Source organism: Mauremys reevesii, linkage group 1 (assembly GCF_016161935.1).
Source record: "Mauremys reevesii isolate NIE-2019 linkage group 1, ASM1616193v1, whole genome shotgun sequence".
In the NCBI taxonomy this organism is placed as follows: domain Eukaryota; kingdom Metazoa; phylum Chordata; order Testudines; family Geoemydidae; genus Mauremys; species Mauremys reevesii.
In genome coordinates, this window is record NC_052623.1 from 191656613 (window position 1) to 191671861 (window position 15249).

The 15249-nt window shown below is 40.9% G+C and overlaps 1 protein-coding gene across 4 annotated transcripts in view; it reads right to left on the minus strand.

Moving 5' to 3' along the window:
• Nucleotides 1-15249, minus strand: part of EPHA6 (EPH receptor A6) — an 855214-nt gene that overhangs the window by 386023 nt on the left and 453942 nt on the right. For 3 of the 4 annotated variants that reach the window (XM_039534481.1, XM_039534488.1, XM_039534472.1), the window contains exon 4: nt 8766-8921. In XM_039534481.1, coding sequence (XP_039390415.1) covers nt 8766-8921 — 156 coding nt within the window. Of the gene's footprint in view, nt 1-828; nt 876-8765; nt 8922-15249 lie in introns of those variants that run through there. The other variant, XM_039534503.1, reaches the window with a different exon arrangement.

A 15249-nucleotide genomic window follows, 5' to 3' on the forward strand; every position in this document is an offset into this window, starting at 1 on the left:
TACTTCATGCTTTTATTTTTTTCAGGCATTACAGTACTAATCTTAGCTTTAACAATGATATTTGTAACTAATGTTCTACCAATAATTAATCTCTTTCTACTTTTCTTTTGATAACCAGAGTCCCAAAACAGTTGGAATTACATTGTATATGGGACCAATGTTTCCTTTTCTCATTCCTCCTCCCCAGATCCACTTTGCCCTGTCTGCCTTTCTTATGTTATCCTTCTAATTCTGATTCTGCAAACCTCTGTTCAAAAATTACTTTGTGTATGCAAATAGTTCCACTGATTTCAATGGGACTACTCACATGTGCAATGACATTCACATGTGTAATTGTTTGCAGGATAAGGGGCTTTATGGTCTGATCCTGCAATGAGCTCTGAGTAGTTGGGCCCCACATCCACACAGGACCTAAATAACTCCAATAGGGATACACAGACGTTGGCGCCCATCCACACAAAGCTCATTGCACTCTTGTGGCCATAGACTGAAAGTACTTTGAAACGGATTCTGTGTCTTCTTAACTTGTCTGTAAGGTACTAAATTATGTACCCCAGTAGTACCATATTAATAAATTCAATTCTAACAACGACTTGTTTGTGATCTAAATGTTTGCTTTAAATATGGTATATAGTGTGCATAATGACTGCTTGGATTGGGGATATGGTGGGTATGGCTATCACTGACAGCATGTTATAGGGTATATTTAGTTAAAGTTTTGTTCCCCTGACCAGTATTTTTTCTTCTGTTTTTTTGGCACGTCAAGGAGTAATCTTGAAATGTACATGTCTCAATCTGAGGTTAAAGGACTATTTAAAAGAGACTGACCTGAATATTAAGAGAACGTTTGTGTTCAGCAGGGATTGCTGGTTTCTCTAGGGAAGAATAAATAAAAGAGGCTGATTATATAGCTACTGGAATAATATTTAATCAGAGAGGGTTGATATACAATGCATTGATTTATGCATTCTTTACAAGTATTTTATCTTGTTGTGGGATAGTTTGTAAGTCGCCTTATGTGTTTGTCACCAACCTGGGCAGTAAAAGTTGGAAAAAATATAGTTTTTCCTGCACGTACTTGCAGTTTGGAGCTCTCTCTAAGTGAGGCACAGCTAAAAATGTTTTTATACTTGATGATGTGGGAGATTATGTGAATTCTGACCATAAATGTTGTGGCTTTCTTAGAAATGCAGTTAAGTAACTGAGTGGCTATTTTATTACAGGTATTTATTTGTAACTGGTTAAAAGTAAAAAATGTGGTTTTACTAAGATGAGTTTTGTATTCATGGTGGTGATAAATTGGTTGCTAAATTTGGAACACATGCAAATTAAATAGGGTTGTTTTTTAGTGGACAAGAATATTTTTGAATGGGTGATTGTGGGTACTCTCTGCCTATATAGAATGTTGAGTTTAGCAGCCACACACCTTTCATCAGCAGGAATCAGTTACTAGCATAGGTACCAGGGGACAATTTAGAAGCCTGATTCTACCATTAGGCTAAGGGTTAGAAATATTATGGCTCATTCATGGTGAAAATGAACAGATAAAATACTTCTTCTCAGTTTCAGCAGTTATTTTTGTATTTTGCCTTCTTTATTCTTTTTAACTTAACTTTAAATAATTGTTTCCTGGTTCATAAATGTGATGCTGAAATATGTCTAATACTGCAAAACTGAAACTATTTAATTAAAAATATTTATAAATACAATTTACCACCACATGAAATCACATAAATCAACAGTTTGCCAGTGTTTTCATCCTTCAGACTACTTAGCGATAGACTGACTGCATCTGTAACCTTGGGAATGTTAAATTCAACCCAATTTTCTAAAAGTGGCCACTAATTTTGTGTGCCTCAATTTTAGGATCCTCGGCTTGAGACAGATGTGCTGATCCCACAATTTCAAATGCAGTGACTGAGGACCTGTGCGTGTTCAAGAATCTTTCAAAATCAGGGTCCAGGTGTCTAAATTTGGGGGACTTAAAATGGAGACACCCAAAATTAACAAACACTTCTAAAGATTTTTGAAGCCTTACATTTGCTGTATGTATTTGGCCATCTGAAAAATTGGAATAATTTATGCCTACTTATCCGGGAGACATGTTGTGAGGATTAAATAATTAATGGACCTAACAAATTCCCATTGTTTAGGTCAATGGAGAGTTTTAGGTGTGCAAAGAACACAGGATCAGTCTTAGTAGCCCTTAGTAGCCCTGATCATGCTTACACATATGTTTAACTTTATACCCATTAATATCAATATAAATATTCATGCATTTATAGCTAAGCATGTGTAATTGTTTGAAGGACTGGAGCCAATGTTTGTAAAGTGGGTTGAATTTAGCGCTATGTAAGAGATAAATATTATGATGATTACCATCATAGTTCAGTTCCAATGCAGTACTTGACTGGATTTGGCAGGTCAAGACAAAGTAATTAAAGTAGATCCAAGTATCAAGAGCATGGCTCTCATATTTCTTTGGCTTTATCTCTGTTAAATTTCTGCCAGATTTCTGTCATTCTCTATAGATGATATCAGTACAGCAATGAATATTGTAGATAAAACTATTTGACATTTGTTGTTGTTTTGTTGTAATTTTGTACTAGGAAGTGATATATTCAGGGTTTGGGGCTTTTCCTTAGTTATAATAGAAAACATGAATTATTGAGTATTCATATTTCCATGAATAGGAAGAATGTTATAATTTATGTTGGGGGTGTCTGAAAGTATATAACTGTCCGCCTGCAGATACTGAAGAAAAAACAGACACCCTTCATACTCAAGGGCCCTCATGCCAATTTGCATGACGATTAAATAGCTTTTTAATTGCCGTTAAATTATGCCAGCTAAACTGTGATTTCATGCAAATATTAAGCTGTAATGACATGCAGTGAATCATTTACTAAGATTTAGAAATTGGAACAAAAAGAGACAATTAATTCTAATCCTCACATTCAGCTAAATTATGTGTCACTGGGCTTTTATGAATGTGGTCTGATTGCTTTGTTATCATTTATAAATTATACAAAGATTATTTGACACCTTGAAAAAACTTGGCAGCAATAACCCTTATGCAGACATCTGTGTGCAAAGCTCTTAGGGATTTCCTTATACTATGTGGGTTTTTTTAATGGGAAATAAATGAATTGGTGAAAATGAAGGATTTATTTCACCCTCTCCTTTCAGCAAACATCATGACTGTTCTGATTATGAACAATAAAGTTAATTATTGTTAATACTAAATATCAGATTTTCTTCATAAGAAAATACTGTCCTACTTCTGTTTGTGTGAAACACATCACAAAAGTGAACAAAAACTGCTGAATCATGTAAACATCACAAAGGGCAGCATGGGTCTCTGCACCAGCCACACCAGACTGGCACAGAAGGCTACAGGTGGGAGCCATAGATCTGAATTTACAATGCTTGATTGTGGTCACAATACCCCGTGCTACTCATGTGGAGGGTTGCTTGCAAAAGCTATTCCAGTATGCAGTCTGGATCATCAGCCACATGAGGAATGCAGTGGGCCTGGACAGTACCCCACACCATGATACTGGGTTGTAAAGTGGAGTGGATTTCACCTCATAATAGCTCTGCAGAGATCTCTAATACTCAGGCTCTAAGAGGATGAAGTGAATTGCATTCCTTTGTGCATAACTGCTAGGGAGGAGCAAATCAAAGATAGCAGAAATGTAAGGGGGAAAATATGGTATCTCAAATATCACTGGTAACTGGCTGGAAAATAGACTTGTTAACAGTAAGCGCCAATTATAAACCGTCAGACAGCATGAATGTGTGCAATATTTGGCCATTCAAGTTCAGCTGCAGAATTAATAGCTATGGAATACTCCATGCACAACCATGGGGCATCTTTTGGCATTTCTGTCCCCAGGAAGCAGTAGCAGTGGGATAACGAGAGTTTTCCTGATCTGATGCTGCAGTACTGGGGCGAATGGAAGAGAGAGTGGCCGAGGTACTCACCTCCCCAGAAGATTCTGACTTGGGCCCTGATCACATTACAGTTTCTTGGGGGAAATGCAGGGCCTACTGGGAAGCAATGTTCCCTCTAAATTTTTCCATCCATGTGCGGAATGAGTTTTGTTATGTGCACCAATATCAAGGTAATGTGCAGATGTGTGCCACCAGTAGAAACAAAAAAACTAGATAATATATATTTTTAAAAAGTTACCATAGGGATAATTACTTCAGCCAGGACAGGTTAGGCATTTTAGAACTCACTACTCAGAGAATTAAATTTAAGCGTAAGAATACAATTACAGAGAATATATGTGCATTGCAGGAAGTACCAAGAAGTAGTAACACCACCACCACCACCACAAGTATGTGTTGGGAGGTGAGTATGAAAGAGACAGAGACACAGTGTATGTGTGTGAGAGAGATGGAGACAGTGTGTGTGTGTGTTCTAGCTGCTGGGGAAGTCTATGAGAGACCATGTGCTGTCTCTTTAAGGCACTCCTGAGCCACGTCCCCCTCCCCCGCTGTGCAGAGGCGGAGTACATGGGCAGGAGGGAGGCGGACACTTCTTTTCCCCGCTCTGTAGACCAAGCAGGAAGGTCCCAGGAGCAGCTGGTGAGGGGCTCCAAGGCAGAGGTGGGGTTGCCAACTTTCTAATCACACAAAACTGAACACACCTGCCCGGTCCCTTGCCCCGCCATGCCCCACCATTCTCCAAGACCATGCCCCCTGCTTGCTCCTCCCCCCTCACTCACTTTCACCAGGCTGGGGCAGGGGGTTGGGATGGGGTACGGGGTATGGGCTCTGGACTAGGGATGAAGGCTCTGGTGTGGGGCCAGAGATGAGGGGTTTGGGGTGCAAGAGGGGGCTCCAGGCTAGGGCAGGGGATTGGGATGTGGGGGGTGAGGGCTCTGGCTGGGGGTGGGGGCTCTGGGGTTGGGCTGGGGATGAGGGGTTTGGGGTGTGGGAGGGGACTCCAGGTTGGGCTGTGGGGTTGGTGTGTGGGGAGGGGAGAGGGAGGGCTGGGTGGGGGGACGGGGATCCGGAGGTTGGGGGGCAGGGGGTTAGGGTGTGGGAGGAGGTGAGGGCTACAGCTCGGGTTCTGGACTCAGGGGTAGGGCTGGGGATGAGGGATTTGGGCAGTGGGAGGGGACTCCAGGCAAGGGGGTTGGGGTGCAGAAGGGGATGTGGGGTCCCGGTGGTACTTACCGCAGCTCTAAGGAAGCATCTGCCAGGTCCCAGCGGCCTCTAGGCACATGGGCGGCCAGGGGGTTCTGCAGGGTACTTGCTGCCTTCGCACCCACTGGTGCTGCCCATCACCGCCCCCCCCCTGCAGTTCCCATTGGTCGCGGTTCCTGGCCAATGGGAGCTGCGGAAATGGCAGTCGCGGCTGGGGCAGTGCACGGAGCCTCCCAGTCCCTGGTTGCCCCAGCACCTAGGGCAGTGGTGGGCAACCTGAGGCCACGGGCTGCAGGGATGTGCCGTCCGCCGCTTCCTGCAGCTCCCATTGGCCGGGAATGGCAAACCACAGCCATTGGGAGCTGCGGGCAGCCGTGCCTGCAGAGAGTCAATCTAAACACTGTCTCGCAGTCTGCCAGCGGATTACCCTGATGGGCCACATGCGGCCCACAGGCTGCCCACCACTGGCCTAGAGGCTGCAGGGACCCGGCAGAACTGTGCAGAACTAGGGCAGGCAGGGAGCCTGCCTTAGCCACAGGCCCCCACTGTGCTGCTGACTGGACTTTTAATGGCCTGGTCAGTGATGCCGACTGGAGCAGCCAGGGTCCCCTTTCAACTGGACATTCTGGTCGAAAACCGGATGCCTGGCAACACTAGGCAGAGGGCAGGAGCAATGCAGCTGCAGAACAGTGTGGGGAGGGACACTTCAATACATGCTGCTGTGCGCAGCTTTGCTAATCAAGTGCATTTCACGTCATTCACTCCTGGACAGCTGTGCGAGTGCACAGCTTAGAAGGAACACAGCTGGGAAGAAAGGGAAGAGGAAAGGGTCCAGCTGGGTGTAAAACAGTTTGCTGAAAGAGACAGGGCAAATAGGCCCATAGACCAAATAAGAGAGAATAACTGGAATTAGGACCAAATAGTATTCAGAAGAAAGTGTTTCCCCTCCCCAGTATCAGCCAATTCAGAAGATCAGCCTGTTTGTCCACAACTAAAGATGGGTTTTGGCCCTAAACTGAACACCATATCTGATCTGAATACATTCAGTGTGACGTCCTGGCCCCACTGAAGTCACCAGCAAAACTCCCATTGGCAGACAGGATTTCACCCTGAGATTTTTTAAATGCTCAGAATTGGGATCTGAATTTTGTGCCTTGAGCCCATCACTATAATAACTAATACATACATTTAAATATGCACGGAATGGGTTACCTAGGGAGGTGGTGGAATCTCCTTCCTTAGAGGTTTTTAAGGTCAGGCTTGACAAAGCCCTGGCTGGGATGATTTAGTTGGGGATTGGTCCTGCTATGAGCAGGGGGTTGGACTAGATGACCTCCTGAGGTCCCTTCCAACCCTGATATTCTATGAAGTAGTGTAACTTGATACTGAGTGCCAAATTCAATTTACAAACCAGAAAGGAAGTGTTGCCTAATGATTAGAGCAAGGGACTGTGTGCTAAGAATTCTAGATTCTATTCCTCTCCCTGCCACTTATTCTTCCTCTAACCTCTATGAATCTGTTTACCTATCTGTAAAATGGGAATGATACCCATATCATAAGGATATTGTGCATCTTCATTAATTCAAGTTTTTGAAGTGCTTTGGAGGTCCATGAATGAAAAGCACTATTGTCTGTACAAAGTATTATTATATACAATAGAATGGGTCAGAGACGGAAGATAAATAGTAACTAAATACATTTATAATTAAGAGTACAGGCACTATAAATTAAAAAAAAGGATTTGTTTTGTTTTTATTTGGCATCTTCAAGATAATGGTGGTTTCCTACATTATTATTAACAAGTATTAATATAAAGAATATTGTTTGGGTTGTTTTTTGTGAGTGGTGATGCAGTTTGCTGTATTCCAAATTATGTAAGCATAGCATAATAAGAGATGCGTTCAGACTCAGATACTTAATTTAAGCATAAATGCCCTTGATCTTGAAAAAAAAAATTCTAATCACACTCTAGTGATATGTTAGACTTTATGTACATAGTGGCCATTTAATATAGTCAAACATGACATTTTTCTTGATCATCTGGCATAGCATGCCGAAATATCAAGCATATTGCTTTATTACATTCTCCATTGTCTAACTAATCATACTCTTCTTACTGGTAATGGATATTCCTCGACCATTAGACACCTTCTGTTCTCAGTTCTGTCTTTGTCCTCTTTAACTTTGACCCTCTCTTATATGCAGATAATATCAAAATTTTTCTCTTCTTCATTAATTTCTGGCTCCAACATAACTGATTTCAACTCAATATATCCAAAAATGTTTTTAATTGATAAGAATGCAACAACATTCAAAACTCAGCCATTTCTCTCTGTCTCCTCTCTCTTCAATACATTAAAGTTTATTTATACTTAAATGATTTTATTTCATAATAATTGAATGCTAACTTGTTTGATGTTCGCAAAACAGCTCTAGCTTTGTGAGTTTAAAAAAATAATCCCATCTTGTACATCTAATGTTCAGTGTGCTGAAAATTCACAGAATTATCTTAATGACAAGTTGATTATAACACAAACACAATTTGAAAGAATCAGATCATTACCGGGTATTAAACAGAGATCAGGCATTTCTTCACAGAAGATTTGAGGTCTTAGAAAATTTTGCCAAGTCAAGCCAGACTTGTCTTCATTAAGTAAAGTAATAATATTTTATACCTAAATAATGTGCTCCTGATGCTGGTTCTATGCTCTCAGATAGAACAGATATTGTTACTTTGGGACCAACAAATTAATGTCAGTGAATAATGAACCAACAATGAAAATCTAGGGGAACTATTTTATTAACTGACAAGGAAAATTTATATTTTAACATTGTCTCCAGACGTGAGCAAATTGATCCAACAAGAAGAAAAATGTCTTTCTGTAGTCAGAATTTCAGCCTGTATATTTTCATGAATCAGTTTTGTTTCCTGTCAGACGTTACAGGATTTTGTTTAAATTTTGAAAAGTCTAAATAATTTTCATTATCACAGCTATATAAAAAGATCTAACTGTCTTTTGAAAGAAGTGGAAATGCTACAGGGTTTAATTCTACCTGTGTGTGACTGAATGCATCTTCCCTCCCCCTCTTCATTTTAGGATTTTTTGGATAGTTAAGCTTGTATGTCAATCTGTCAGATGATGTTTGTTTGATAGTTATTTTTTATTTAAGCTAGAGGAAAGAAAGGAGTAAGTACTACCAGTTTTGTCTTCAACTTTTTGTGTCCTCAGTGTTTTGAGGATTTTTGTACAAAGCTATTTTTTAATAGATGAAATATATATTGCTACTCAAACATCTACCTTGTTATCTGTGGGAAGAAATTACATATTCTGTAATTTTTCTTTAAAAAAAAAACCCACAACAAACCAACCAACAAACAAAAAAAATGTTCCCTAAGCTGGGAAACTTTTTTCAATAATTTTTAGGAGCATTAAGACTAAAGAGAAAACTGCTGTTTGATTTGTAATTAAGGAAAACATTTTCCTTTGTTTTCTTTTAGAGGGCTAGAGCACAATATTGGCATGCAGAGATGCCATCTTTATTATGTGAAAATAAAGAAGATGAAAATGAGGGGAATTTCAAACACTGGTACAGATCAAACTTACTGGTACATGCCATAGTTGGTGGATCTTTCTCAGCTCTGAAGTAACCTTTTTCACACTGACAGACAGAAGTTGCTTCTACATAGGTTAAACTGTGTGGAGGGCACTTGGAACACTTTATATTCCCAGCAAATGCTTTATAGAATCCTGGCCTGCAAGCTGTAAAAACAGGAAAACAATTATTCATTATTATCAGTAGGCTTCTTTCATAAATACAATATGTTCAATGCATTTCCAATGCACCTTCCTTTTCTCTGTAGTCTAGATATAGAATACATTATAATCAGAGTATTAATCCTGTACTTGGCTTAACATACAGATATATGGACTGAATGAAAAAAAAATCACTAATCACAGAACTGGTAGGAAAACAATGAAAAGAGACAAACAGCTCTCAGCAATTTACAGCTGGATTTTAGTCAGCCTCGCAGTTAGGTAACTATTAGTTGGGGATTGGACTAGATCAGGGGTCGGCAACCTTGCAGAAGTGGTGTGCCGAGTCTTCATTTATTCCCTCTAATTTAAGGTTTTGCGTGCCAGTAATACATTTTAATGTTTTTAGAAGGTCTCTTTCTATAAGTCTATAGTATAGAACTAAACTATTGATGTATGTAAAGTAAATAAGGTTTTTAAAATGTTTAAAAAGCTTCATTTAAAATTAAATTAAAATGCAGAGCCCCCCAGACCAGTGACCAGGACCCGGGCAGTGAGAGTGCCGCTGAAAACCAGCTGGCATGCCGCCTTCGGCACGTGTGCCATAGGTTGCCTACCCCTGGACTAGATGACCTCCTGAGGTCCCTTCCAACCCTGATATTCTAGGATTCTATTATACAGAAGTCTCTGGTAATATCACACAGTGTAGAAACAAGTTGTATGATGTACTCTAGTCCCATCTGTCAGTAAAGAGAAAAAGTGGTGTAGGCCATTATCCATGTAAGGTATTTCTATGGTCCCCAGTATTGAAGTAACTGAACACCTTGCAGTCCGCAACGTATTTACTCTCACAACACCCTTGCAAGGTAGGGATGTGTTATCGTCTCCATTACAGATGGGCAACTGAAGCACGGAGATGCTAAATAACTGGCCAAAGTTCACACAGGACGTTTGTGGTGGAGTAGGGAATTGAATCCAGTCTCCTAAATCCCAGGCTAGGACCCTAACAAAATTCCTCTCATTATGGTAACTGTGATGCTGGCAAACTAGGTGCCAGCTTTTGCCAAATCTGTAATCATCAGCTGAACACTGACAAATTCATAGCTGAAAACCAGACCAGCTCACCTGTTTGTTAGTATTGTTCAAGATAGGTGTTAGGCTTGTAAGGATGTGTTTAGTGTTTAGACTCTATGAAATCCTTGTAAATTGCGGAATGCATTAATCTCACTTGAAACGTCTGTATTCCATGCTAAAAATGTGTTTGTTTTATAATTGTAAAAATGCCTGCTCTGAACTTGTGAACTCAGATGTCAAGAGTGGCTGCCCCTCCCTATCCAGGAGGGCTATCAAAATTAAGTGGGCCATTGTAGGACAAAAGCTTTGTTGATTAGCCCATCCACCCATTGAGAAGAACATGCAGAAAGCCTGGTCCCATCAGTGTGAATGCTAGAAGAGGGAAATAAAAATAGCTGACAAAGATTTTTCATCTCTTTGCTGTTTGGACTCTTACAAAGATTGGATCTAAGAACAACATCTCTGTCACCTTTTGGAACCAGAGAATGAACTCATTTGTGTATACATATTGCCTGCTTTAAGCTGTAAATAACTCTCATTTCTTTTTCCTAGTTAACAAATCATTAGTTTACTTTGGGATTAGCAACCTGCATTGCCTTTTGGTGTGAAATCTAGGATACAAACGGATCTCTGGTAAGTAACTGGTCTCTTGGGACTGGGAGCAACCTGAATATTATGTGATTTTTGGTGTAAGTGACCATTTATCACTAAGTTCAGCTTGCCTGGGTGGTAAGATAGATAGGCGAGCCTACCAGGCTTGTCTGTGACTCCATGTTAAGATTGTTACAGTGATCCAAGAGTTCACATTTGTTACTGGGTTGGTTAAATCTAATTATAGAATATACCACCAGTTTGGTGTGTCTGCCCTGCTTTTGACTCTCTGTCCTGAGATAGGCACTTACAGTTGTGAACCACTCCAGACAGAGCAAACATAACAGAAGTCTGACTTCAACATGGTTTTGTTTTCCAGTTTTGGCTATTTACATTGGAACAATATCTTAGGCCCAAAGCCAATAATGCTACTGAGAAATCTTAAATAAGCCACCAAAGGTACAAGATAAACCCAATTAATGAGAACTAAGGGTGTGTGGGTGTGTGTGTGGGTGTATATTCCCTTATGTTATTAGAATGGTATTGTTGAGGCTGCTTTAATTGAATTCAATTCTCATCAGTGTAGGGAAAAGACTATTGTAAGTATCCTTCAGGCAGGCACGCATACGTTGTGTAAAAGCTGACCATGATCTTGCACTCTAGGGCTTCACTCTCTAGTGCTTGTGGCTATCAACAGGTCCTGAGAGTGGTTTTTCTGGGGCAGACTGGGGTGGAGATCTTCTACTGGCATTGCTTTTGATTGCTAAAAACTGCTTTGTAGGTGCTTATACATTATTACTATTCAGTCCAACTAGTTTCTCCTTACGAAAAGCATCAATACCCACACTTGTGAATGTACCAATACAATAGCAGAGTAATAGCCATTTAAGAAGTCTCCTCCCCAAGGACCATTCTCCCAAAAATTAATGTAACATATTTTATCACCTAAATTTTTGGATCTTTAGTTGCCCACTTCATTGTCTATTGTGCATAACGATTTAACCCATATTGATCACTTCATTTCAAGTGACTGCTTCCCTCATATGTTGCCCCTTCTGCTTAGCAATTTGTTCCAACTTGTATTTAGCTCCAATATTCTGCTTCCTCGTCCAAACCTGAAGAAGAGCTCTGTGGAACTTGAAAGCTTGTAACTTCCACCAATAGACACTGGTCCAATAAAATATATTATCGCACCTCTTTTATCTCTCTCATATCCCAGGACCAAATACTGCAAACAACTATGATCCACTCAGTCATTCAACAGAGAAACAGTACGAATATTACACAATATTCAAATTTAAGTCAATGAGAGAGATCCTCAATCTCTGATCCAGCCCTGGTGCACCATTTCTTAGACTCAGAGAAGCTGGAAAACTGCCTTATTATAACTGATGGGGCTCTTATCATCAGGGAATGATCGGGTTGTATAGAGTGGCTGGAGTTAGCGTTAGGCCACCTCTTTCTGCCTGCCTCCCGAGAATAAAAGGCATAAGGGGCCAACTTCTGATGGATGTTATAGCCCTTAGGATGCTATTATAATTAGAGCATTATAAGCATTATATTATATAATTATAGCATTATAAGCCAAAACAAATTAGAGCAGCCTTGAGGCTGCTCTGTCAGAAGACAGCTGGCCCCAAGGACTGCGGGGAGTACAAACATGATTTAAAGTCACCTTCCCCTCCTACCCAGGTCTGCCAAACCACGCTCTGGAGCACTGAGGATCTGAGTCAAAGTACTGTGGTAACTGACTTAATGTGATCCCATGGCACTCAAGCAATTCATTTAAAAGAAACCAATATGGCCTTATATTAAATCCATCAGGCTGCTATTCTGCAATATTATTTTGAAACCAATTTCAGACTCATACCACCTATTCTGTGATAGCAGATTTTCTTCCTTCTCCTGCCAACTGCTAAATTTGCACATATGAATCTGCACACCTGTCTGACTGGTTTATTGCTGTCACTGCATTACAAACTCCCATTCAGATAACAGAACACAGACTAACTACAACATGTACGTGCTGTGCACAGTCTCACACTCCTTCCAACTCCTCCACCATGGAAGTCTTTGTTACACATATCATTTTAAGGATTAATTTGGCTTTTTCTGATTTTGACATATTCAGGCGTATCTGCTTTACCCTGCCACAAAAGCTAAAAAGCATTTCTGTTCTCCAGTCATAAGAAACAATGATTTTACCAAAGTAACAATTTAAGAATGAGGTCCTCTACAAATACGTAAAGACTGCTAGTGACTATGCTTTTTAGAGCTGCATGGTCAGTTCATATTGAGTTTTTTAAATGATCATCAAGTGATATCCTACAGGCCAATCCTGTCCCCTGTGCTGAGTCAAATAGGCTTGACACAAAGAGAAGCTCTTCAGTGACTGGGGCTGAAGGGGAGGGAGGGAACAGAAAGAGAGGGGCCTGGAAAAGGCAACAATTAATTATGTATGAGAAACCAAATTTTTCAAGTGCAATTTTAAGAGTTTAGCTTGAGCCCAACAGCTTTAACCATTTTCACAGGGTGCCTCTCCTGCTTCCTGTTGAATTAGCGTTAAGGAAGAATGACCTCATTGCACATTAAGCTGCAGGGACCTTTGTCAGGCATGGCAGAGAAAGTGTGTTGCCCACTTTGAGGGTGGCTAGAGAGCCAGTGAGTTACCTGCAACATGGAGGCAGCTCCATCCCAGGTCAGCGTGGGGATGCTGACCCAGCCCCCACAGGTGAACAGAAGATAAGGGGACTATTTATGCCCAACATCTGGGGAGTGAAAGCCCTGTGTCCAGTGCAGGTACTTCACAGAGAATGAATACGCTGATCATATCAAATGGATTGGGAAAGGATTTAAAAGGGGCATTCTTTAAAAGAGCATAAATGGGAGGCAGGAGGGTTCGAGGTGCCTATGACCAGTATGGCAGGGAGGCAACCCTACTTTATAGCCCTCCCTTAACCAAGTGAGGGTGGCAAGGTCCCAGCAGTGGGTTGGTTGGGGACCAGGATGGGGAAGTGGGAAGGATGCCAATAGCCTACCAAGAATATGTAAATGATTATGGAATAACCTGCACTATACAATTTTATCTGTTGGGTACTCTCAGACATTTAGGAAAAGGTAGTGGCCTATTAAACCACATCCAGTGTCTCCTCTCCTCCTTTCTGCATAGCTGGACAATCCCTCCTGCAATCACTAAAAAAAAAAAAGGTACTTCTGGTGATGGAGACAAGAGAGGAGAGAACTTGGCAGTCTTGGCATTAGAAAGAAAGGTCTAGGGTCTGATACTGCTATGGTCATTACTGGGATGCAATGACCTCTACAACTCTAAGATTTGCAGGGTGGGAAGTGCATGCTCTTATCTTTTCACATCCCAAATCTTCCAATGGTTTAGATACAGAAAAATGAAATTCAACTCTTGCATTTGTATAGCTACCTGTAATGTGCACACAGGATTAGCCACAAGAATAATGTGACTAGAAAGTATTTTAATGATTAGAAGACCTGAATGAGAAGTTCTGCACTTAAAGAGATCACAGGAGGGAGAGGCATGATGTTTGTCTGAGGAAACATATTCCCATAGTTAGGGTGCCTTTGTAGGACTCAGAACACCAGGGCTCAAATAGTTCCTCTGCCACAGATTTCCCGTGTGACCTTGGGCTTTTCTTAGTCTCTTAGTTGACCATCTGTACAATGGGGGATGACAGCACTTCCCTACCTCACGGGGTGCTAAGAGAATACATTAAAGATTGTAAGATGCTCAGTTACTAATGGAAATGGGGTCATACAGTTTACGTTACATCAACAGAGAGGTGCTTATCATTGGTTAATTTAACATAAAAAAGACACAGTATTCTCTCCATTACTCTGGATTGATAAAAGTGATATCAGACCATTTATAGCCTCTTTTCCTTTTAGTCAGTGCACATGACAGAAGTGGACTATAGATGGTGTCTTTATTAAATTCATACTATTACTTATATTACCGTAGTGCCTAGGAGCCTTGTTCACTGTGCTGGCTGCTGTACAAATACAGAAGAAAAAGACAGTCCCTGCCATGTGGGGTTTACAATCTAAGTATAAGACAAGAAACAACAGATGGCCATGGACAGAGCGATGGGGGAGTACAAGGAGTCAGCATGATAAAGGCAGGGGTTTCAGCACACCAGCAATCTAACCGTTGTCAAGTTTTTGTAGGCATCATGGCAAAGGAGAGTTTTAAGGAGGAATCTGAAAGTGGATAATGAGGTAGATTTGTAGCTTTTCATGAGGAGCTCCTCCTAAACTTCAGAGGCAGCATGAAGGTGCTTTTTGGAAAATATAACAAGGGGGTAATGGAAGCAAGGGTCAACAGCTCATTAGCGAATGAGAGATGATCGGTTAGGGGATTGACTGTGAAGGGCCTTAAAAATAAAGACGATTAGCTTATGTTAGATGTGATAGAGAAGGGGGAGCCCAGCAGAAAGATCTGAAGAAAAGAGTGACATGGTCAAAGCAAGGGGCTAGGAAAGGGATCTTTGCAGCAGCAATTTGAATGGATCCAAGTGGGGCAAGATTGCATTGTCAAGGCTAGAGAGAAGAATTTGCAGTAACTGACACAAGGGCTGATGTTGCTATTTAAATAAGTTTGTGGTGGTGATTATTATTTGTATAGCACTGAAGAGCTCACGTT